This window comes from Giraffa tippelskirchi, chromosome 5 (genome assembly GCF_054371585.1).
Source record: "Giraffa tippelskirchi isolate mGirTip1 chromosome 5, T2T-mGirTip1v1.2.pri, whole genome shotgun sequence".
In the NCBI taxonomy this organism is placed as follows: domain Eukaryota; kingdom Metazoa; phylum Chordata; class Mammalia; order Artiodactyla; family Giraffidae; genus Giraffa; species Giraffa tippelskirchi.
In genome coordinates, this window is record NC_137279.1 from 14,861,662 (window position 1) to 14,888,373 (window position 26,712).

General features: G+C 38.7%; 1 protein-coding gene across 1 annotated transcript in view; it reads right to left on the reverse strand.

Moving 5' to 3' along the window:
* C5H1orf21 (chromosome 5 C1orf21 homolog) overlaps nt 1–26,712 on the reverse strand; it is a 240,096-nt gene that overhangs the window by 87,053 nt on the left and 126,331 nt on the right. Inside the window, exon 3 of the mRNA XM_081485763.1 lies at nt 26,142–26,236. Coding sequence (XP_081341889.1) covers nt 26,142–26,236 — 95 coding nt within the window. The remainder of the gene's footprint in view (nt 1–26,141; nt 26,237–26,712) is intronic.

The following is a 26,712-nucleotide window of genomic DNA, read 5'->3' on the forward strand; positions in this document are numbered from 1 at the left end:
CCTGAGTGATTGATTGAATGAATGGGGTTGAGACATTTTCTTTCCTTACAGTCTTGACAAGATATTTCAACTTGTAGCATGCTCTACTATACCAGTGCAAGACAAAAAAGAAACTTTCAATTTCATGGCATTTCTAGAATGTTATGAAAAACAAATGAGCAACTAAAAAGGATAAACTCCTTGTCCATCTATGTTGAATTTTTCTGTACTCTCTTCAATAATTGCTGTGAGTGCTAACTCTATAAAGGATTTATTTTTTCTCTGAAAACAGAACCTTCTGAGAAAGTAAAAACCCTCCCACTTAAGCCTTCTTTAAAAAAACACAAAATAAAAAGATTTATTTCATGGACATGTTCCCTCCTTATCCTGAGATCAGTTCAGTGCTGAGGAACTATTATTAGAAAGCTCCCAGTTGAAGAAGAGGCCTTCAAGAAGGGAAATAAGATGTGGGATACTCTGTGTTCAAAGCTAATTTTAATTAGACAGGCTACTAGGGTTACTGAGATATGCCAAACATTTAGCTAATTAGCAGGCTCTTGAGACAAGAGAGCTGCCTAGAGATAGACAGTTTTTCCTCATTATGAGTGATGACAAATTCTAGTTAAACACCCATTATAAATTTGCTTTTTTTTGTTCTTTCCTAAATTCCAATAACATGAGCTAATTTAAACTTCAAAATCAGACATGAAGACTAAAATGGATACCTTTCACTTTAAACACAGTGATCTAACATCAGCCACCACACTGGAAACATTTTTAGGAAAGTGAAAAATTATTAATGTTGATTTTGATACTATGAAAAAACCTGAAATTGAAGTTAGAAAATTCCATTAAAAATTCTATGGATGACGTTCAACAATATAGTAAAACCTAAGTTAGTAAACACAGAAGCACCTGGAACTCTCTAGTAGCTGGCTCTGGCATATGAGACAGATAGACATTAAGAAAATAAAAAGGAAAACAAATTATCTTTCATTAAGTACTAAGTATGTGCTGCAGTACACTAGGTGTTTTATAAAAATCATCTAGTTCATCAAATTAGGAGAAGTAGAATTATTATTATTATTCCTACTTTATAGATGAGAGATCAAGGCCATGGTCTATGACCATGAGTAAGGTCATTCAGTTAGAAAGTAGTTCAGCTAGGTTTAATGCCAAAGAGTTTTTTGTAGGCTCATTTAGATGCATCCTATATCTGAGAAGACTTATGAATAACATAATTAGATCCATTGAGCCTTTTGGGTATCTGGTACTTACAGAAGTGTTTTGTTCAGGATACAAGCATGAGGTAGTTGTGTTTCTCTGTCAGTTTGTCTTTTAAAATTGAAATTAGATCCCAGGACACAATCTAGGTTTCTGAAGTCAGCGGGATTGCCCACAAGGCTTTTCACGTAAAGTGGCCCCTACCCACCCTAACATTTGAACAGGCTGGTGGTTGCAGCAGGCTGTAGTCTCCAAAGATGGCCATGCTGGTATCTTCCATCCCCTGTGCTGTGTGATGTAACCTTGCTGCTCCCCCATCAAGAGGAAAAGCCTATATTTTCATGCCCTCGAATCTGGGCAGGCTCTGTGACTGCCCTGACAAACAGAATTGGAAGAAAATCTCTTCCTCTAGGAAGCCAGCTGTCAGGTGAGAGGCTGACTACCCTCAGACCTCCAGGCTGTGAGAAGCCCAAGCCATGTGGAAGAGTCAGACGTAGGCACTTGTGGATAGTCCCAGCTGACCTCATGGCCAAAACTGCCAGCCATCAACTATTTAGCTAAACCCAGTTGATCCACAGAACCATGAGAGAATAATAACTTGCTATTATACAGCACTACATTTTGCCCCATAGTTTATTATACAACTTCAGTAGATAATCAGAACAGTGGTGGTGTTGGTTTTCTTCAGTGGGGTGAAGCAACTATCTCTTTCAAGCAACTGGGAGTAGTTATTTTGGGGGATATACTGAAATATTATATATCCTGACAGGGCAGTAAGCAAATTTACTTTTGCAGGGTTATTCCTTTAAAGAACTGAGAGACCGTGAAAATGTACCTATATAAACATTCTAAAATATCTATACTATAAACATTGAAAATATCTGATACCAGCATCAACTTTTACAGTTCTAAGGCACTTTCATGTATATCATGTAATTTTTGCCATCCTTTCCAGTAGTCATATATGGATTTGACAGTTGGACCATAAATAAAGTTGAGTGTGAAGAACTGATGCTTTTCAACTGTGGTGTTGGAGAAGACTCTTGAGAGACGCTTGAACTGCAAGGAGATCCAACCAGTTCATCCTAAAGGAGATCAGTCCTGAATGTTCATTGGAAGGACTGATGCTGAAGCTGAAACTACAACATTTTGGCCACCTGATGGGAAGAACTGACTCCTTAGAAAAGACCCTGCTGCTGGGAAAGATTGAAGGTAGGAGGAGAAGGGAACAACAGAAGATGAGATGGTTGGATGGCATCACTGACTCGATGGACATGAGTTTGAGCAAGCTCTAGGAGTTGGCGATGGACAGGGAAGACTGGTGTGCTGCAGTCCATGGGGTCGCAAAGAGTCGGACACAACTGAGTGACTGAACTGACTGAAAATTCTAAAACAGAGTGGGTTCTCAGAAGAATGATTAGATATATTTGGAGCTAGTTTGTCATAAGGCTGTCAAACAATTTTTATTTTTTAAAATATTTATTCACTTATTTATTTGGCTATGCAAGCTCTTAGTTGCAGCACTTGCAACCTTCCATCTTCATTGCAGCATGTGGGATCTTTTTAGTTGCAGCAATGTGATATCTAGTTTCCTGATCCAGGACTGAAGTTGGGCCCCCTGCATTGGGAGCATGGAGTCTTGGCCACTGGACCACCAGGGATATCTCCAATTCTCATTTTCTAAAGCAGTAACCAAACACAATTTAGTTTCTGTACAGCTTCAGAATGCTGATAAACTGATTCATGTTTGCATTACCTGCCAGACTCCACCTGAGCAAAGAGAGAATTCAGCACTAATGATTCTAAAGTAAAAAAAATAAAATGTTGGAAACAGGATACTCCAAAAGTACTTGGAGGTTAAGTATAGGAAAAAATAATGTTTAGATAAAAAATAAACTCTTTTCTAGGAGATGTCAGAAGGCTAGCCCAGATTTCAGCCAAACCCCTCAGCTTTTGGATCTTCTGTTTAGCTTTCAGTGTTTTGAACAACGACCTTAAGGCCAGGCAAGACAGTGAATCACGAAAGAAAAATTTACTAATGCTCAAAATCTTGTACTTAGTAACAAAAAGGGGGCAAATAAAATATATTTCAAAAATCTTTCAATAATCAGTTCAGTTCAGTCGCTCAGCCGTGTCCGACTTTTTGCGACCCCATGAATCGCAGTAATAAGGTAAGAATAAAAGAATGATGGTGCTTGATCAATATACTCCATATCCTGGGCAATTTGGTTAACTCAGATTTTTTGTCATTAACTTCAATAATAAAGATTTTAAATTACTGCCACTTTGCTAAATAATGGGAATAGTTTCACAATAGTACTTTCATAGTATCTTTTAAAGAACTCCTAAAAAGCAAGGCAATCTGTCCACATGGGGAATGTTTTTATTTTCCTAGTTTACAAAGCCCTGAACAGTAATTGGGCTGCATTCATTCATTTACCTCACTGCCTACAGCAAAATGAAGTTTCCCCTGGTTCTCAACTGAGATGGACATTCGGGGAATAGTCCTTTTCCCTCCTCTCAGAGATATGCATTTCCAGAAAGAAAGCAACTAATATTTGAAGTAGCACTGATATTGCTGTTCTGCTGTAAATCCTTGTGCTTTAAATGCTTTTTGTAGAATCTCCTTTCCCCAAAAGCAACAAATGTTCATTAAGGAGGAAAACACATTAAATGCACAAAGGAATTTTTAAGAAAGAATAATAATCTTCTGTAACCCTGCAACACAGAGATACCCTGACACCATACTTTTTTTTGGGGGGGGGGGAGTTTCAGTTAATACTAGCAGATTTGGATTCTTTAAATGCATTTCATGATCTGATCACAAAATTCCTGCATATGTCACAACACTGATATGACTTCTGCTTACACGATCAAGACCCTACGCCCATCTTTCTTAATGCTGATATGATTTCTTGGTTTACAAAACCCCACAAAACCAATCATAGGCTAGAAAGATGCCATGAAACAAAGGGATAAAATTAAAATGAATAGCTAAAACTGGAAGCTTATGATTCAGTCACACTGAAATTAAGTAGGAAGAGTACAGTGTACAAATTTTATGATAATTTGATGACAAATTAAGATGTTACAACTGAAAGTTAATTTTCCATGGAAACCAATGATATGAAAATAATTATTATAAAAATCATAATTTATACAAAAGTAAGACCAAGGAGGTGTTAATAGCTAATGTTAAGTTTAAAATAAAAGCTATTTTTTTTCCATTTATCCTGGCAGGTCTGTTTACCTTTGCCTTAATATAAAAGCAAAATATGACTGTACTACAGAAATGTAGATGCAGAAGAGTCTAACTATTTAAGGAGTAAAAAATGTTCACCATGGTTCCAACTCAGAAAATACTGGTTTTGTTAGTAAGTACTTTCGATGCACTCCTCAGATTGATAGATACCTTAAGTAACTTCTGAGAACACTTTCTATGACAAAAAGTGGGACCAGTAACACACAGTTCAAAGCGTTTTGTCTCAGTTCAGTTACCTCATCATTCTGAGATTAAAGCAGGAATCACGAAAGTTTGGATGTTCTCAGTCCACAACACGGGGTTAAGAGTGCTCTTCTCCAGGAGTTTGAAACCTACTGAATGACCTAAATCTCCCAATGCTGCTCAACCATGTTTATATCTTTAATTCAGCACTGTTGGAAGAACTGATGGATACTTCAAAACTGTTTTAAAAATATTGCTATCCCAATTCTTTATCCGAATTAATTGGAAAGAGGCTCAGATGGATGGGTGGGTGATGGACTAGTAATCTGGGATTAATTACATCTAATGTTCTATTCCTCAAAGGTCACGATTCTTCCCATCTTATGCAATGTTCTCGTGGGCCAATATCTTGGGTCAAATTCAAATCCAGTGTAAAAAAGGATGGGCCAGCTTATCTGAATCAGATCCAAGGAGGCTATTATTTAGGAATTCCTCATGAAGATATCCAGTTTTATAGTCTTATATTCATGCGTGAGAATAGAATTAACAAATTCTTTTGTCCTGCTTTTCCTCCCCCTAGGATCCAAGGAAAAGTGAAAGTCACTCAGTCGTGTGCAACTTTTTGTGACCCCATGGACTATACCGTCCACCAAATTCTCCAGGCCAGAATACTGGAGTGAGTAGCCTTTCCCTTCTCCAGGGGATCTTCCCAACCCAGGGATCGAACACAGGTCTCCCGCATTGCAGGCAGATTATTTACTAACTGAGCCACAAGGGAAGCCTGAGAATACTGGAGTGGGTAGCCTATCCCTTCTCTGGGGGATCTTCCCAACCCAGGAATCGAACTGGGGTCTCCTGCATTGCAGGCGGATTCTTTACTAGCTGAGCTATGAGGGAAACGCCAAGGAAAGGAGAACATCAAATTCTGGCAAAAATGAAGCATATTAAATATGATTTATTCATTAAATATTTATTAGTATTATTAGTGTTAGGTCCTGAATAAAACAAACAGGATCTCAACCTTGTGGACCTTACATTCTAAGGTATAAACACATTTTTAAAAGTGTAAACTCATTAGTAAAAACAACAACAACAACAAAAAAAGATACACAGTAGCAACTAAAACTTATAAAGTTCCCCATGTGGTAAAGGGTCAACAGAAATAGACAATCATACTTTAGTGGTGGGAAGATAAGTTGGCGAAAGATCTTTTTTTGGAGATAGGGTAATTTGGTGTACATATATACAAAAAAACACGACTGTCTCAGTAATCTGACACATAGGGTTATGTGTAGAAAATGATTAGAGATACTAAGTATTATGAAAAATTATTCACTAAAGTATTAGTTAAATTATGGCATATTCAAATGGCACATTCACAGTGTGTCTAGGACAGGTCCAGTTTTTATACTTAAATTTTATGATGGAGCACTTACAGACAAGTGCTGAGAACAGTAAAGCGCTCCCATATCCCCTACATTCGGTTTCCTCTTTTAGTAACATCTTACATTAGGACAATTTGCTTGTCACAATTAATGAACCAACACTGACATGATATTCAGATTTCCGTTTTTACTTAGTGTTCTTTTCCTGTTCCAGGAGTGCAGCCGGGACACTACATTTACTTGTCACGTCTCCTTAGGCTCCTCGTGGCTGTGACAGTTTCTCTTTGGTTTGATGACCCTGAGAGTTTTGGGGAGTACTGGTAATTTGTAGACTGTCCCTCCACTGGGGTTTGTTTGATTTTTCCTCTCATGATAACACTGAGGTTGTGGGTTTTGAGGAAGAAGACCACAGAGGTCATTTTCATCACATCATATCAAGGGTACATGTTATGAACATAAACTTAAAACTGTGGATGTTAATTTTGATCACCTGGCTAGGGTAGCGCTTGTCAGTTTTCTCCGGAGGAACGTTACCTTTCTTCCTCCATATCCACAATGTATCCTCTCTGAAGAAGTCACTGTGCACAGCCCACACTGAAGAAGCAGGAAGTTGTGCTCTGCCTCCTTAAGGGCAGAGTAATACAAAAATGATTTGGAATTATTCTACATATGAGATTTATAACTCTTCTCCATTTATTCAATTACTTATATATGTTAGTATGTAACTCATGGATATTTATTTTTATAATTTGTATACAGTAAATGCATTACAGACTACTCCAGATTAATATCACGATCTAAAACTACATGATTAATTTTGTTGCTTGAATTGTTTCAGCTTTGGCCATTGGGAACTCTTTCAGTTCGCTCCTGTGTCTCTTTGACACACCCACCATTGTGTGTATATATTGTTAGCACTTTCCGATTTGGGTACTACAAAATGCTCCAGGATCATCTTACATATCGCCCTGCTCTATAATCAACCATTTGCTCAAAAAGTCTTGGTTCCTTTTTCTGGAGAATGGTGCTAGAAATAAGATCAGGATACTGGCTATGCTTGTTGCATCTGGAATGTCATTGCCTTTGTCTCCTCAGCTGAGAGAGCAAGAAAATTGTGTGTGTGTGTGTGTGTGTGTGTGTGTGTGTGTACACATCCATATCTATACCTGCACATACATATATATCAATAATACATGTATATACATATATGTATACAAATACACGCATATCCATACATTGTGTGTGTATGTTTTTAAATGAGTATATACATATCTTGGAGGAGGGCATGGCAACCCACTCCAGTGTTCTTGCCTGGAGAATCCCATGGATAGAGAAGCTTGGCAGGCTACAGTCCATGGGGTCACAAAGAGTTGGACACGACTGAAGCAAAGCAGCATGCACACATACACATACCCATCAATATTTCTACACACATCAATGTAAATCTATATTTGGCTAAACGTTAATTCACACTGATGTCTCCAGCTCTAATCCAGGGCCACTGGATGCTTCTAGCCACCTTCCACTGTGTGTCTAACCTCTCATTCCAATAGTGAGAAACCTGTCTCCACCACCCAGCATTCATGGATTCACTAATAACAGTGTTTGTGAATTGTTAATTCTTTGCTTCACTGAAAAAAAAAAAAAAAAGACTACTGTGCTTACATAAAGTTTCTTTTACTTTTAGTCCTACAGTCTCCATCCATCCTTTCCAAAGTTACTTAGGTCAGTCCATCCTTTCCCCCCTTCAGCGAGGTTATTTCATATACTTAGGATACTGTTAGTTTCTTTTGTCAATCTATATTCCATCTTGGGGTCCCCTGACCACTTAAAAATTTTTTTTTTATTTTGCAAACATTAAAGTTCACTTTTTTTGTTGTAAATTCTATGAGTTTTAATAAATGCATAGTGTCATGTATCTATTACCATGACATTATCATACAGCAGAGTTTCACTCCCCTTAAAATTCCCTTGTGTTTCACCCACCCAGCCCTCCTTTTCCCTCAAACCCATGGAAACCACTGATTGAACGCTTTAGCCTTTTTCAGATGTCATATAAATAGAATGATATCATATGTATTGTACCTTTTGGACTATACTCTTTCACTGAGCAATGTATACTTAAGACTCATGTATGTTTTTCATGGCTTAGCTCATTTCTTTTTCTCACTAAATAATACCTTATTGTGTAGATGTACTATGGTTTGTTCACTCACCGCTGAAGGGCATCTTACATGCTTAGAGTTTTTTGGTGATTCTGAACAAAGCTACTATCAACACTCACATGAGGATTTTTGTGGGATCATAGTTTTTCAAATATCCTAGAAGCATGGGTGTTAGACATATGGTAAGACTATGTATAGCTTTGTAAGAAATTCAGGTCCATTTTTGTTCAAAAGAAGATTATACTTCTATGTATTTAGCACAAAACTAACAGTTGTGATAGGATTTATGACCAATTTTATTTATGTTTTTATTCATTTTTATGTTTTTCCCAAGATGTTTTGAAGTAATTCAAGCAAGCAATAGATTTCTAATCAGGGAAAAATTCATTTAAAAAGTACAACTAAGTAAGAGAGTAACAGGAGGGAACCAAATGCAATGGCTCATGTTGTTTCATCTTGTTTCACTAGACCCCCAGCTCCTGGCCAGCGGGGATGCTCTGATGTGAGCGTACATACTGGGAGTGTTAAGGCACCACACGGACTGTAAGGCATTTCACTGTAATGAGATTCTCTATTCTTTGCCTACAGCTGGTGTTTCCTGCCTTTCATTTCAGGCTCTAAGTAACTCAAACGCGGGAGAAGCAAAGGAACCCTGGTCAGCATTTGGGAGACTCAGATTCCCATCACTGTGCCTGCACTCCACTTCTAACAAGGAACCTTCTGTCTTGTTCCTATTTTTATTTATTTATTTTTAATTTTTTTAAATTGAAATGTAGTTGATTTATAATGTTGTGTTAGTTTTAGGCATATGGCAAAATTATTCAGATATATTCACATATTATGAATGTGTGAATTCATAAATCACAGTTATCACAAAGTTATTCACATATTATGTGTACATAATATGTACACATATATTAATGTGTACATATACACGTATAACATACACACATATACACACACATATAATGTACACATCTATATGTATACATAATATGTACACATCTACATGAGAAGTGAAGTTGCTCAGTTGTGTAAGACTTTTTGCAATCCCGTTGACTGTAGCCTACCAGGCTCCTCTGTTCATAGCATTTTCCAGGCAAGAGTACTAGAGTGGGTTGCCATTTCCTTCTCCAGGGGACCTTCCCAACCTGGGGATCGAACCCAGGTCTTCCACACTGCGGGCAGACAATTTACCCTCTGAGCCACCAGGAAAGCCCCCCCCCCACACATATATATACCTTATTAGATTCTTTTCCCTTATAGTTGTTATGAGATACTGAACATAGTTCTCTGTGCTATACAGTAGGCCGCTGTTGCTTATCTATTTTATATATAGTAGTGTGTATATTTTAATCCCAAATCCCAATTTATCCCTCCCCCACTTTCCCCTTTAGTAACTGTAGGCTTGTTTTCTATGTCTGTGAGTCTGTGTTTCCGTTTTGTAAATAAGTTTATTTGGCGATGTCGAGTGATATTTGTCTCTCTTCTGCCTTGTTTCTGAGACCAACCTTTAAACCTCATCTTCCTGTTTTAGTCACCAGATTCCTGTCTTGTTTTTGGTTGAAGTGCTCTCGACTTCATACAAATTCATAACATATTAAAAAAAAAAAGGTTTGCCTCCAATCAAGCATGCCCTCAAATGATCTAGTTATGAGCAGAAGTTCGTCAGTAAATGAAAATCTGCAATATAACATCACACTCTGATATGAACAAAAAATGAAGTCAGCTCATTAAGTTTTAGAAAATATATCTGTCATTACCAGTTTTTTTAATTTTCAAAGGAGGAGGAAATGTGGCATCTACTATCATACAGAGTAAATAAATTAGATGCATTGTGAACATGAAGCCGGCAGTAACAATGGCATCGTCAGATATCTATTATAATGTTGACAGGCTAAACAATGCATTCTCTCCTTTCCAAAGAAGAGGCATGAATTTTTTATTCCTGGTTGTTTATTTCTATCTTTTCTGAATGACAGGTATAGAATCCACTGTCAAAATACCAAGAAAGAACCTTTTAGAAACAATTCTAAAGGCTGGTGAGTCCTATATCTCTGTTAATATTAAGTATTAATTATAAATTCTATCAGAAGATACACTATTCAAAGCCCAGACTCCTGGAAACATTATCATGGTTCCTTTTGATACTCTCACCTCTAGCACATAAATTATTAATTTTGGGTGAAGCTACCTCACTGAGTTTGCCAACTGAGGAGTGAAACTTATATGCTTTGGTTTTATTTTTAGCATCACAGGGGAGATAAGAAAGAAATACAAACAACCTGCAGAAAAGACACATGCCTGTGTTATTATTGCTCTAGATACTGTCATTGGTGTGAGCTGCAGGGGGTCCTCTCACTTGTCACTCATTTCCTCCTGCTCCACTCTTGTATCTGGACCCTTTGAGTAAAAAATGCCCATTCTAAAACAGTGAGACAAATAAATCCAACGTCTAAAATGACCATGTGGATTAAACAGAATCAGGGTTTGAAGAGGGCATCTTTCCATTCGGTATTTAAATGGCATGGTTCTTGGAAAAGAGGCCAAAATTTTAAATAGAAAAATACAGTTTGTTGTACTTCCCAAAGTTAACCAAGGAAGGTTTTAAAGGATAAATCAGAAGCTATGCTTTACTGGGCAGAGAAGGTCAAGACAACACTTTGCATCCAAGGAAGGCATATTTAAAAACGATCACATTTTGCAACAATGCTGGGAAAAGGGAAGTTATTATCAACACCCTCAATCTTCAAATCAGGTGAGCAGAGGTCTGTTCTATTTGTTCTGTAGCTGCAAACTGGCTAAAGAATGTAGCTATCTGTAAACCAGAAATTAATGTGCTGGTTTATTTAAAAAACAGCTAATGCACATTAACTACCCAGTAAACACTTCACAATGTGCTCCATCAGTCTCCTAATCCACTCACTATTCATGTCGCGTCTCTGTGCTTGGCTCATACGATTCCTTCTGCTCGAAACCCCTTTCCCCTCCTCATATTCCAATGAAAACTGCTTTCATTCAAGACCCTGCTGCAATGTCAGCTCTCTGTGAATCTCCTCAGATCTCCCAATCAGGGTCCACTGTTCCACTCCCATTTTCCCAAAAGACTTCATTAGGGCCTTTATTAGAGACTTGGTGTATGTGTCTGTCGCCCCTTGAGCTTCCTGAGTTATAGCAGTACCTCATTAATTCTTTTTTCCATCAGCACCCAGATAGTAGCTACCTGACAGTAAAACTGAGCACATTGAAATAGGAATTTATTCAAGAGATACACTGTAAAAAACTAAAAATATACCTGGACAAAACTATAATTCAAAAAGATACATGCATGCCAATGTTTATAGCAGTACTATTCACAGTAGCCAAGTCATGGAAGCAACCTAAATGTCCAATGACAGATGAATGGATAAAGATGTGGCACATATATACAGTGGAATATTACTGAGCCATAAAAAAGAATGAAATGATGCCATTTGCAGCAACATGGATGGACCTAGAGAAAATAATACTAAGTGAAGAAAACCAGAGAAAGACAAATATCATATGATATCACTTATATGTGAATTATTAAAAAAAATGATACAAATGAACTTGTTTACAGAACAAAAATAGACTTACAGGCATAGAAAACAATTGTATGGGTTGCCAAAGGAAAGGGAAGGAGAGGAATAAATCTGGAGTCTGGGATTAATGTATACACACTACTATGTATAAAACAGATAAGGGCCTACTGTACAGTACAGAGAGATACATTCAATATCTTATAATAACTTATGCAAAAAAGTCTGAAAAAAATATACATCTGTACAACTGAATCACTTTTCTGTACACTTGAAACTAACACAACATTGTAAATGAACTATATTTCAATTTAAAAACTGGTTATAAAAAAAAGGATATGTTGTACCAGACCCCTAACACCATTTTCACCTGCCTATGGTCAGGTCAGTGTATTAGTATAGAAAAGAAGAAAAGCTATTTGAAAGAGGGTTTCCATCATGTTCTGCTATGCTCAGCTGCTGGAATGACAATAGTAGCTGCTCCAGAAACCACCTTCAATTCATGGGTTTCTATATCTCTTCGGTACAGGTATCCCTTGCTTTTTTCAAAGTTTGCTTTATACCGCTTTGCCTTTACAAAAGAACTATGTTAGTACCTGTTTTGGATGCTGAAAGAAATCCAAAGAGGACTTTTGTTGTTATGGGAAAACGCGAAAATAGGAAAAACAACATTCAGCACTTGTTTCGCTCGAGCCATTAAAAGGCAGTGGGTCCCCCAAACAGTGAGAGTGGCACCACCAAGCTCCTTTCCTGGGAACTACACTCAGCATCTCAGCATGAAGCTGCTGTGGCTTGGAACCCTGTCTGTGAGCATCTGTTCAGTTCAGTTCAGTCGCTCAGTCGTGTCCGACTCTTTGCGACCCCATGAATCGCAGCACGCCAGGCCTCCTGTCCATCACCAACTCCCGGAGTTTACCCAAACCCATGTCCATTGAGTCGGTGACACCATCCAACTATCTCATCCTCTGTCATCCCCTTCTCCTCCTGCCCCCAATCCTCCCCAGCACTAGGGTCTTTTCCAATGAGTCAACTCTTCACATGAGGTGGCCAAAGTATTGGAGTTTCAGCTTCAACATCAGTCCCTCCAATGAACACCCAGGACTGATCTCCTTTAGGATGGACTGGTTGGATCTCCTAGCAGTCCAAGGGACTCTCAAGAGTCTTCTCCAACACCACAGTTCAAAACCATCAATTCTGCGGCACTCAGCTTTCTTCACCGTCCAACTCTCACATCCATACACGACCACTGGAAAAACCATAGCCTTGACTAGACAGACCTTTGTTGGCAAAGTAATGTCTCTGCTGTTATATATGCTGTCTAGGTTGGTCATAACCTTCCTTCCAAGGAGTAAGCATCTTTTAATTTCATGGCTGCAATCAACATCAGCAGTGATTTTGGAGCCCGAAAAAACAAAGTCTGACACTGTTTCCACTGTTTCCCCATCTATTTCCCATGAAGTGATGGGACCAGATGCCATGATCTTAGTTTTCTGAACGTTGAGCTTTAAGCCAACTTTTTCACTCTCCTCTTTTACTTTCATCAAGAGGCTCTTTAGTTCTTCTTCACTTTCTGCCATAAGGGTCTGCATATCTGAGGTTATTGATATTTCTCCCGGTAATCTTGATTCCAGCTTGTGTTTCTTCCAGCCCAGCGTCTCTCATGATGTACTCTGCATAGAAGTTAAATAAGCAGGGTGACAATATACAGCCTTGACATACTCCTTTTCCTACTTGGAACCAGTCTGTTGTTCCATGTCCAGTCTAACTATTGCTTCCTGACCTGCATACAGGTTTCTCAAGAGACAGGTCAGATGGTCTGGTATTCCCATCTCTTTCAGAATTTTCCACAGTTTATTGTGATCCACACAGTCAAAGGCTTTAGCATAGTCAATAAAGCAGAAATAGATGTTTTTCTGGAACTCTCTTGCTTTTTCGATGATCCAGCGGATGTTGGCAATTTGATCGCTGGTTCCTCTGCCTTTTCTAAAAGCAGCTTGAACATCTGAAAGTTCACGGTTCATGTATTGCTGAAGCCTGGCTTGGAGAATTTTGGGCATTACTTTACTAGCATGTGAGATGAGTGCAATTGTGCGGTAGTTTGAGCATTCTTTGGCATTGCCTTTCTTTGGGATTGGAATGAAAACTGACCTTTTCCAGTCCTGTGGCCACTGCTGAGTTTTCCAAATTTGCTGGCATATCGAGTGCAGCACTTTCACAGAATCACCTTTGAGGATTTGAAATAGCTCCACTGGAATTCCATCACCTCCACTAGCTTTGTTTGTAGTGATGCTTTCTAAGGCCCACTTGACTTCACATTCCAGGATGTCTGGCTCTAGGTGAGTGATCACACCATCGTGATTATCTGGGTCATGAAGATCTTTTTTGTACACTTCTTCTGTGTATTCTTGCCACCTCTTCTTAATATCTTCTGCTTCTGTTAGGTCCATACCATTTCTGTCCTTTATCGAGCCTATCTTTGCATGAAATGTTCCTTTGGTATCTCTAATTTTCTTGAAGAGATCTCATCTTTCCCATTCTGTTGTTTTCCTCTATTTCTTTGCATTGATCGCTGAGGAAGGCTTTCTTATCTCTCCTGGCTATTCTTTGGAACTCTGCATTCAGATGGGACTATCTTTCCTTTTCTCCTTTGTTTTTCGCTTCTCTTCTTTTCCCAGCTATTTGTAAGGCCTCCTCAGACAGTCATTTTGCTTTTTTGCATTTCTTTTCCATGGGGATGGTCTTGATCCCTGTCTCCTGTACAATGTCACAACGGGCTGGAGGCCGGGGGCAGCAGCTGAAAGGAGCTACCCTGCGCCCGAAGCCGGGGGCAGTGGCCGAGAGGTGTTACCCCAGGTCCAAAGAGCGGCGGCTGCATGGGCACAGGAGGGCCGAGAGGAGTGAGCGTCTGTGCTGTATCTCAATTTATTGTGTGCCTCCATTAGCAAGATGTGTCCTAAGGTAACTGCCTTTTCACTTTACACCATTCCAGCTTACAGGCTTCATAGCAGCACTACTTCCAGATAGCAGGGGGAAACTGTACACTTTAATACTGTCCTTTCTCTATGAGAGAAAAAAGTGTACTATGATGATATAGGTCTTCCCTGGTGGCTCAGATGGTAAAGAATCCGCCTGCAATGCAGGAGACCCGGTTTCAGTCCCTGGGTAGGGAAGATCCCCTGAAGAAGGGAATGGCTATCACTCCAGTATTCTTGCCTGGAGAATGCCATGGTCAGAGGAGCCTAGCAGGGTACAGTCCATGGGGTCACAAGGACTCAGACACAACTGAGCAACTAACACACACACACACACACACACACACACACACACACGATAACATGTCTTCCTTCAAGGGGAATATGTATTACCTCTTACTTGGAACCAGAAGAATGTTGTTCATTAACTTTGTTTCCACCTGAAGTAGCAACTAATCTCAGAAACAAATCCAGGTGTCCTTTTAAGCAGGGACAACAATAATCACTATAATTTGTGTTGGACTTTATGTTTACAAAGCACTTTGTGGGCCTTCCTTTGTTCTCATAATATTCTGTTCCTGAATCAGGAACTTTGTTTCTGTTCAACACTTAAATCTTAGAAGGTCGATTCAACAAATCCCTCATCCTTTCTACTCCCATTCTCCTCTAAAGTAAATTAACCACAGTGCCAGGAGAATCTTTAAGACCCTGAATGTGCCTGGCTCAAGTAACACAAAAATACTCGTTGGACAAAGGATGATTTCCAAAATCAGCAAAGAGACAGCATTCTTCCTTCCCATCCGCTCTGGGTCACACCACATGAAAGAGGATGGAATCCCCAAAACTAAAGCTCACGTGAGAGGTTATTCCCTTCAGAAACTAAAAGGCTCTGGTTAAGGTAGATCACGTCTGAGGTCCTGATGCTGTCTCTTGTTATCTGGAGGAACATAAGACTGGTGTCAGTGTCATAGGCATGAAAGAACAGCAAGTGAGAATGAGACCACTCACTAAGCTAGAAGCTGGGAATCTTTGGGGATGAGTCTTGTGCTAAAGCGACACTTAGGAAGCTGTTCGAGGGCGAGGTCTCTCTTGTCTAAATCAGATGCTCTCAGGACCACCCCCCTATCTTCACTCTGGTTTGGGAACCAGGGCTCCTTCAAGTCCAATGCCCCACCTTCACAATCCATTCCAGCCCCAGCCTGAGCTCAAATCCAATCGGCACCTTGAAGGAAGGAAGGGGAAGGGGTAGGAGGGTAGGGGAAGAGAGGTGCTTTGTAAAGCTTGACTCTATGTCTGTAATACTAGCTTGACTCTTGTCTCTTGACTCTTTATTTTGCCTTATTCTCAAGAGTGCTAGGAATGTTTAAATGACTTGGGAGACTGATTCAATTCAAAGTCATGGTCTTTTGCGTTATTTGGTTTCCCAAAATAATTACTTGACCTTCCATTTGAGACAAGCACTCAAAAGATAAACAGTTATTCCTAAGATCACCAAGAACAACCTTTAAACAGAAAAGTCAGTTTGCTATTATATTAGTTGCTCTACAGAGTCATGGGGTAAGTAAACATGGTCGTATTTGTTAAACAGAGGACTTTAAATCAACTCTTTGAGGGTTCCTAATTATGAGAGTGTCTAGATGAGAAGTATATATTTTATTGTGCTTCTCAGGCGGCTCAGTGGTAAAGAATTTGCCTGCCAATGCAGGAGATGCAAGAGACGCAGGTTCAATCCCTGGGTTGGGAAGATCCCCTGGAGTACGAAATGGCAACCCACTCCAGCATTCTAGCCTGGAAAATCCCATGGACAGAGGAGCCTGGTGGGCTACCATCCATGCTGTCCCAAAACAGTCAGAGACTACTGAGCATAGCACAGCACATATACCTTATCAGAATAAACAGTATTGAGTCAAAGTTTACAATGTTCATTCACATGCCTTTTGTTCCTCATAGGCGTATGGTGATGGTCATCTTGAGTACTTAGTTTTCTTATTGACCTACAGGTACTGAAGACACTGCAGACTGCTCTGGTTTGTTTCAGCATTGTCAATCAATCCAATGCTTTGGAGAACACCAGCCTCCTCCAGCGGACTGCTTCAACCATGGCATATTCTGTGGGTCAGGGCCACTTCCCAGTTCTCACCAGCTGAATGTCACTGCTCCAAAGAAAGCTCTGGAAGGCTTCTGGAACATAGCCTCTTATCAAAGGAGGTCTCCTAACCTCTAGGTCTTCATTCCTGCCACCAGATGTCCTGACGTTTACTGGAAATGTAATGCACTGGTGACAGTATAGAAGCTCTAACAAACTTAACAGGCAGGAAGAGGGAACACCTAAAACTTGATTTCATTCTCCTTTTCCACTAAAGCCTATTAGAATGCTCTATTTTTTATCTTGTCACTTGATTGTACTCAGGAATTGGTGACTTAGAAAAGCATGTTTCAACTCAGTCTGTAATTGTAAGGGTAAGACTGAAATCAAAATTTACCCACCCATGACCGTGTCACTTGATATAAAAGAGTGTCTTATTTATACAAAGATATCTGGAAATAGTGAGTCCAAAACTATTATACACATAAATCTAGGAAATACATACCAAGACTCTAAACCCAACCTCCCCCCCAAAAAAATCCCAAACCAGCATTAAATGATTGAATGTAGAATTCAAAAGAATAGCAAGGAGAGATAAGAAAGACTTCCTCAAAGATCAATGCAAAGAAATAGGGGAAAAAAATACAATGGGAAAGACTAGACATCTCTTTGAGAAAATTAGAGATACCAAGGGAACATTTCATGCAAAGATGGGCATGATAAAGGACAGGAATGGTATGGACCTAACAGAAGCAGAAGATATTAAGAAGAGGTGGTAACAATACACAGAAGAGCTATACAAAACAGATCTTCATGATCCAGATAACCACGATAGTGTGATCACTCACCTAGAGCCAGACATCCTGGAAGGTGAAGTCAAGTGGGCCTTACTTAGGAAGCATCACTATGAACAAAGCTAGTGGAGGTGATGGAATTCCAGTTGAGCTATTTCAAATCCTCAAAGGTGATGCTGTGAAAGTGCTACACTCAATATGCCAACATTTTGGAAAACTCAGCAGTGGCCACAGGACTGGAAAAGGTCAGTTTTCATTCCAATTCCAAAGAAAGGCTATGAGAAAGAATGTTCAAACTACTGAACAATTGCACTCATCTCACACGCTAGCAAAGTAATGCTCAAAATTCTCCAAGCCAGGTTTCAACAGTATGTGAACTGTGAACTCCACACATTCAAGCTGGATTTAGAAAAGGCAGAGGAACCAGAGATCAAATTGCCAATATCCGTTGGATCATCGAAAAAGCAAGAGAGTTCCAGAAAAAATCTACTTCTGCTTTATTGACTATGACAAAGCCTTTGACTGTGTGGATTACGACAAACTGTGGAAAATTCTTAGAGATAGGAATACCAGGCCACCTTACTTGCCTCCTGAGAAATCTGTGTGCAGGTCAAGAAGCAACAGTTAGAACTGGCATGGAACAACAGACTGGTTCCAAATTGGGAAAGGAGCATGTCAAGGCTGTATACTGTCATCCTGCTTATTTAACTTATGTGCAAAATGCCGGGTTGGATGAAGCACAAGCTGGAATCAAGACTGCCGGGAGAAATATCAATAACCTCAGATATGCAGATGATACCACCCTTATGGCAGAAAGCGAGGAAGAACAAAAGAGCCTCTTGATGAAAGTGAAAGAGGAGAGTGAAAAAGTTGGCTTAAAGCTCAACGTTCAGAAAACTAAGATCATGCATCTGGTCCTATCACTCAGGGCAAATAAATGGGGAAACAATGGAAACAGTGACAGACTTTATTTTGAGGGGCTCCAAAATCACTGCAGATGGTGAATGCAGCCACGAAATTAAAAGACGGTTGCTCCTTGGAAGAAAAGTTATGACTAACCTAGACAGCATATTAAAAAGCAGAGAGGTTACTTTGCCAACAAAGGTCTGTCTAGTGAAAGCTATGGTTTTTCCATTATGGATGTGAGAGTTGGACTATAAAGAAAGCTGAGCACCGAAGAACTGATGCTTGATTGCAAGGAGATCCAACCAGTCCATCCTAAAGGAAATCAGCTCTGAATATTCATTGGAAGGACTGATGCTGAAACTGAAACTCCAATATTTTGGCTACCTGATGTGAAGAACTGACTCATTTGAAAAGACCATGATGCTGGGGAAGATTGAAGGCAGGAGGAGAAGGGGACAATAGAGGATGAGATGGTTGGATGGCATCACTGACTTGATGGACGTGAGTTTGAGCAAGCTCTGGGAGTTGGTGATGGACAGGGAAGCCTGGCGTGCTGCAGTCCATGTGGTCGCAAAGAGTTGGATACAACTGAGTGACTGAATTCAATTGAAGGGAGAACAGCTCAAGAATGACAAATGTTAATAAAGGAAAATATGAGCATGTTTTAGTATACAGTGAGAGAGAAATCCTCAAAACTAAAACTAAAATGTCTTTTATTTGTCTTTAGAGATGCAAGGGGACTGAATACTGTCAAGACTTGCATAATTTACTCTTAAATTATTTATATGCAAAACTATTAACCTAAATAAAAGGAAGCTGGATAGTCCTTGAGTTTCCTTGAGCTCTTTGAGCTTGTCTGCTATTAATCAGATGTCAGGGAATGGTAAAAACCTGAGGATATTTAAGATAGTGAGAAAATGACATAATCCTACTTACATTACAGATTCCCAAATATCCAAGTTGTTACTGAAGTTTTCTTATTATTATCCCCTTCAAAATAAATTTCAAATCACACAGATAATATACTCATATTTTCTTTTATGAGCTGAAGCTGAAGCTGCAATACTTTGGATGTGAAAAGCCAACTCATTAGAAAAGACCCTGATGCTGGGAAAGATTGGAGGCAGGAGAAGAAGGGGACAATAGAAGATGAGATAGTTGGATGGCATCACTGACTCAATGGACATGAGTTTGAGCAAGCTCTGGGAGATGGTGAAGGATAGGGAAGCTTGGTGTGCTGCAGTCCTTGGGGTCACAAAGAGTTACACATGACTGAGCGACTGAACAACAACAACAATTTTCTTTTAAAAATTAAAATATTAAATAGAAAGATAAAAACCCTCTTTTCCAACATGCCCAGTCCTTTCTCATTCTTCCCACCCAATCCAACTCCATTATTGACAACAGCCAACAGTGGTGTTTTCTATGCCAGAAACTGTGCTAAGAGATTACTGGAATATCTCACTTAAATGTTCACAACTTCCTGCTAAAGTGGGTTCAGTTATTATCCCCATTTTATAAAGAAGGATACTGAGCCTGGCCATACTATGTCCCCTATTAACTCAGGGGCCCACTAATAGTAGTTAGAGACATATCCATGCAGGTTTTTCTATGGATCCCTATACATTTATGAGCACTTACAGAAAATGTAGAGTGTTGCTATTGTGCTTCACTTAAAAAAAAAAAAGTGAATGGTACCATATTATACATATCCAATTTACCATTTGTATTTCTCCCTGACAGTTCATAAGTTCTAACTCAGTCTTTTACATTGCTGTCTAGTGTACTACGCTTTGGGCTTCCCAGGTGGCACAGTGGTAAAGAATCTGCTTTTTAATGCTGGAGATGCAAGAGACGCAGGTTCGATCCCTGGGTTGGGAAGATCCCCTGGAGAAGGCAATGGCAACCCATTCCAGTATTCTTGCCTGGAAAATCTCATGGACAGAGGAGCCTGGTGGGCTACAGTCCATGGGGTCACAAAGAGTCAGACACGACTGAGCACACGTGCACATGTACTACACCTGTAGTGTTCTTCTAGTGATAGCAGGAAAGTTACTTTCAGTTTTTCACTAATAAAAATGATGCAGTGAAAGTCTTGGCGCAAGCTTTCTCATTCACAAGGGTAGCTGCTTGGGTAGATATCAAGATATGGAAGTGCTGGGTGATGCTGAGGTCATGTTTAAGTTTGAGTAGGTACTGCTAAATTATCCTCTAAGATGTTTACCACTAGTATGTGAATAAATATTTTCCTATAGCCATGCCAAAATCTGATACTATCAATCGCAAAGTTTTTCCAAGCTAAGGAATCAAGTTTCAGTATGCATTCCCCTCATTACAATACAAATTGTATTAGGTAACACCATCTGGACTGGTAATTGAATGATAAAGTGAGCTAAAGAAGGGCAATATAAAAAACATGTATATATACATTAAGCATGCTCTTTGTTTTAAAATACACAATTGTGCATTTCCCCTCCCAACTTCTGATATAGGAACAAAGCTTCTCAAGTAAGGGATCACTGTCAGGGGCTATACATATACTTTCTGCATTAGCCACACCCTTAGAATGTACATCAAAGACTCCGTGGTTTGGTTTCTTAAGTGAAGTGAGAATGTAAAAGCCTTGTGAAATACTCTTGAGTGCAGAATTTAACTTAATTTAGTCACAAGTTTTTAGTAATGTACCTTCATCAAGATTTTCCAAAGCATTTAATTTTTACAAAAAGAGCTCTCTTTTCACACTTGTGTTTCACTGGTTTACATGTTACTTAACTGAATTACATAATTACAATTACATTCAACCAGTATAAACAGGTTTGGAAAGCACAACATTGGCTCTTGGAAAGCACATATTTAACTCAGAGGGCAAAAGCACACAGGTATCCTAGAGAGTAGCTGCCCAGCCATCCAGTGAGCCCACTCTGGACTGAAGTCAGCATTTTTCAGAGTCTTCTAATGCAGCAAGTTGGGTGAGGGAGTAAGTAGTCTCTCTACTAGTGATGTGGAACACCTTTTCATATGCTATTGTCCAATATCCACTACTGTGAACCATCTGTTCATTTCATTTACCCATTTTTCTAGTGGATTATCTTTTTCTTAATTATTTACAAGTGTTCTTTATAAATCTCTGTACTAGTCCTATGTCTTTTATGTCATAAATATTTTCTCCCAGACTGTTGCTAACCTATTAACTACTTTTTTGTAGTTAGTCTGTCATACAAAGCACTTAATTTTGATCTAATGAAATAAACTATTTTTCTTTCTTCATAGCTTTTGCTTTCTATGTTTTAAGAAAGCCCCCTATTTTAAACACATTCTTCTATGTTTTCTTCTAATACTTCAATAATTTCATAACTCCCAGATTCCAGATGAGGAACTTGAAGTTCCGAAGACTCAGATATTTGACCAAAATTCTAAAGCTAGAAATAAGCTAAGATTCATATTGATATATGTTTATACATAATCTCCAAAGCCAATGTTACTACTTTATACCACCTTCCTGAAGAAGGAATTAAAATCTGAGAGAACTAAAGTGAAATACATGGGTGCTCAACAATGGTGAAAATTGCATGAATGGACATCTTTGTACTGATTACATAAATGACTGATAAATAAATGATTCATCATCAGCTACAGAAAACTTGCATGATCTCTGCCATCCATAGAAAATGTGGTCAAAGTGCCCAAGTGACCTGGAAATATAAATACTATTGAGCAACTACTAGGCACAAACTAATAGTTGGACCTAGAGGTACAATGACTCTTATTCATATATTCCTCCATCCATTGAAGCAAACAAAAATATAATGAATACCTAACATGTCCCTGGCGACAAGCTCCACACACTCAGGGGTGTGGACTTTGCTAGGCTCCTTTGCATGGATATTCTGAAAGTTCCTAAATCTTTGCTAGCTCAAAACCAACCTCTACATTTGCAATGTACCTTGAGTTGTGGTCATTGAGGTCACACGCCTTCTATCTGCTACCAGAAAGTGAGCTCCTTAGGGTGAGATTTACAGCATGTGCCTCTGCAGCCCCCAAAGCACAGAGCTTATAAGACCCTGGTAGCAGTATAGGCGCTCTGTGACTGCACTTATTACACTGTCACGTGTGTGAAGGCTTCCCTTTCTGTCTTGTGGACCACATCTGATCGTTCAAGGGTGAGCAAGAACGAGTAATGAATAATGAAAGAATGAATAGTTTGTGTTTTCATCAAACACAGTCTTCCTAGTAATTTCATCATTTCCTTGAGGTCACTAGTTATTCTCACCACCACTGGTCATCTTTCCAGACGTCACAGTTTTGTTATTATCATTATCTCCTGATTCTTCTGCCTTCTTTTAATGCTGGCAATGAGCTGTCAAATCTTGTTGCTTCTATTACAACCTTGTTAAAACTTTTCTATTCTCCCTGCCACTACCTTGGTTCAGGCATACTATGTCTTGCAAAAACTATTATGAATGATCTCCCACCCATGCTCCCCACACTGATCCATATTATACCTGCTGAAGTCACATAACTTTCCTGAGTCATAATATCATGTGGCCAATCTCTTTCTTCAAACCTTCAAAGGCTCCCATGAATCCACTAAATTATTCTGGATCTCTTAACTGGACATCAAAGCTTTATGTATGACCCCATCTACATTTTGATTATAATTTACCACTGCTCATCTACTGATGCCTTCTCCTGCCTCTTCCCACTCCACAGTCAAATACAACGATGTGCTTTTTATTAAATACATCTTGCATTTTCCATCTCTGTTACTTCCACCTGGGGCACTCTTCCTCATTCTATCCTTTGAGGCCCATTTTAAAGGTCAGCTCTTTCATGAAGTAGGTCCTAATACCACACAGACAAGATAGCTGCCTTCTTTGATATCAGCAGGTCTTTGTGTTGCCTTTTTGGAGTCAGTCTTGTTTTATTTATCTAACCTTGCTTTACTTATACTGATTTGGTACTTACCTTGTTTATTGCAGTACAAGGTCCTTGTGGTGAGGGTCAGTGGTTTCCTTATTTTTGTGATTGTTTGAAGAGTTTGGTACAGAGCCTTGTACACAAAGGTACTCAATAAGCTACTGGTCGACCTGAACATTCCTCTCAACTTTACTGTAATCTCCTTAAGAACAATGATCTTAAGGACACAGTGTCTCTCAATACATGTAAGGGCCTTGTGCATAACAGGTACTCAAAACTTAATTCGTTTTTAAGTAATTTCATAGTTTCAGAGTTAGAGATTTCAAAACACATGTAACATTAGCATTAACCTAAAATATTCACTAAATCACCTCTCACCTGTCCCAGACACTGCACTCAAAGTTTTATAACAATCCTCTTGTGTAATCCTACCAAGAACACCATGAAGCACTGTCTTTTCCCTCAATGGATGGGCATAGATTTACAGAAGTGAAGTGACTGGATTCTGCAACAAGTCAGTGGCAGAGTTGAAATTTGAACCCAAGCAATTTCTGCCTCCAGAGCCCACGGTTGTCACCATAATGCCATATGCCTTGGTTATGTTTGCCAACTCCCCTTAGTTCAACATTTGGGTAAACAAAAAATCTTTTAAAAAATATTTCAAGCTACATCTTAAAATCATTCTTTGAAACATAAGAACATCTTGACTCTCAGATTATTTTAATGGGTGTAAAAATAAAGAATTGCTAAGTCTTTCTTCTCCACTTTCCAATGTAAGCTTCAAATTTAGGAGGCTATTTGTTTCCTCAAATGATATGCATGGTTAGTACTTAATCATGCATCCCCCAACATGGAGGTGATAAAGGTAACATAACTCCAGATAACTGAAAACCATTTAATTTTGTGAAGCAGTCTAGAAATCTCAGAACCAAAAACAACCATTTAGTTCCCCATTTCCTTCTAAATCTTTAGATACTTGAAAACTCCTCTTATTGGCCTAGATTCTGATTGAAGGGCAGGGTAAAAAGATGTGGGGCTGACATAGATAATCCATGAATAAATAAGACCAGAGATGTCTCTTTGTCTGAACTCCCCATTCAGTCTGCATGGAAAAGCGCTAGCACCAATTTTGGCCACAGTGCTGAAAAAGAATACTAGCCTCAAGGAGTCTACAGATTATGAAACTGGGAGAAAAAGGAAAAAAGTTGTATTGGCCCTAACAACACTGAGGAAGAACTCACAAACTGTAAGATAAAAGTCATTGGTTTCTTTAGGATTTCAGAGATACAAGGATGGAAAGTAGAGATGGACTGTTACATCTAAGAACCAGCTACTGGCCAGCTGGTCACCAGTGTCTCTTTAGCATTCAGTGAAAATACTATTACTCAAGATGAGATTTATAACTTAAGATGAAATTATATCAAGCAAGGACAAACTGATTTTCAGTAAAACTGAGTAGACAAATGACCACTGATGCTTCAACTACTCAAACATTCTATGTATCTATTCAAAGCACAACAGTTTCTATATAAAAAGCCTGATAATATTAATTTCACTGTTCAATCATAGCTACCTTTTTTTGGATTTAAGTGTTGATGTTAAAACATAAGGTATGATGAAACTCTGTGACTTAAAGGATACCTTAACATCCAAATCCCATTTATGAAGTAAAATTTTATCAAAGTATTTTGGCTCCTTTAAAATTATCGAAAATATTCAGTTGTTGATACTTGAGTACTGCAAGTCATAAGTTATATATTCAGAAAAGAATAGAGGAAAAAGAATGAGCCTGTTATGTTCATTAGTGTATCATGGAAAATGACAGCCTTAAATACTCATGAGCACTGGTTAACATTCCACCAACTCCCTCTGCTGTAGCAGAAATCATAAAAGCAAAAACAAAGCACAACACGGAAAAAGGAGTTTAAGTCAAGTGAAAATATTTATGACATTGCAAGCTTCTTACAAATGTATTCACTGAAACATGAAAAAATAGCAGTAATTAATCCCAAAATAAAAGAGAAAAACAATGTTGCTCCAACACAACTGAATAAATGCATACTCTTAACAATCTGTAATCTCTTAAGAAATCAGCTAATATGATAATTTACTAAATGTTTTTTTCAGAGATGAAATATTAAGGTGGAACATGTCTATTGATTTGTTTTAGAGGAAGAGGTTTCTAACTATCTGTTTCAGATCATTAGAATTCTCACATCAACTCAAAACCCGTAATACCTTAACACTGTGAATGTGAAGTACTATTTGATAAAGACCTACCTTCTAAGTACCTTCTTTTCTTTGAAAGGCAACTTCCTTAAAACACTACATATCAATAATAATGAAACTTAGCCATTCACTCAGATCTGCATTAAGAGTTAAGGGATGCAAAGAAAAAAAAAAAGGTCCTCCCCCCATAAAACTCAATCCTACTTCATGATTTTTCCCTTTAAATTTAATCATTTTGAAACATTAAAAATTTTGCTGTTTCTCCTGGAGCATTCTCTATCAAGATTAAAGAAGGGTTTGTTTGAAAACAAACAGGATACAGGAGTAAATGGTGCAGCTTCCAGGCAAGCTATAAATAGCAAGAGCATTTTCAAGAAATCGTGCGCTGGTGTGTTAAGTTGCAGTTTAAACATGCAGTGCAGATTTTATTATAAAGTTGTCACCAAAATTCATTGTTATACAAGAAATGCAGTTCTTACCAAGTTTTCTTGGTTCCTGGCTGCTATTTTCTGCTCCTCTTCTGCCCCATTTTTCATGTATTTGACCTCTTCCACCGGTTTGATCCTATACTCATCTGAGTGCCAAAAAAAGAAAAGACATTTTATAACTTTTTTTTACAATGGTAGAAAGTGTCAGTGAGAAAAGCCCAACAGAACAATTTGTTAGAGCCTTTTTCCCTGTGGCCTTTATATATGGTTTATTTGAAACAGTCTGGAAGACCCTTAACTAGCCTCTTTTTATGAAGTGCTCTTCTCTGTCCACTGGGAAAAGTTCAGCATCATAAAGGCAGCTAACGAAAGTGGCACTGCCTGGTCCTTTTACAGAGAGCAGATGGTGTCAGTGGAAATGGAGGTTGTTCCATCTCTAAAGACTATTTGGAATTTACATGTAATAGGGCATATCACATAATGATCTAAGGAGATTTTCCTCCATGAGAATATTAGTTCAAAATACCTGTGGCAGCAGTGTTATACAGTACATTCACACCTAAATTTTTCTCTTTTGAAAAAACAAAGTAAAAGCAATGAGCTTGACTGATCAACAAATAAA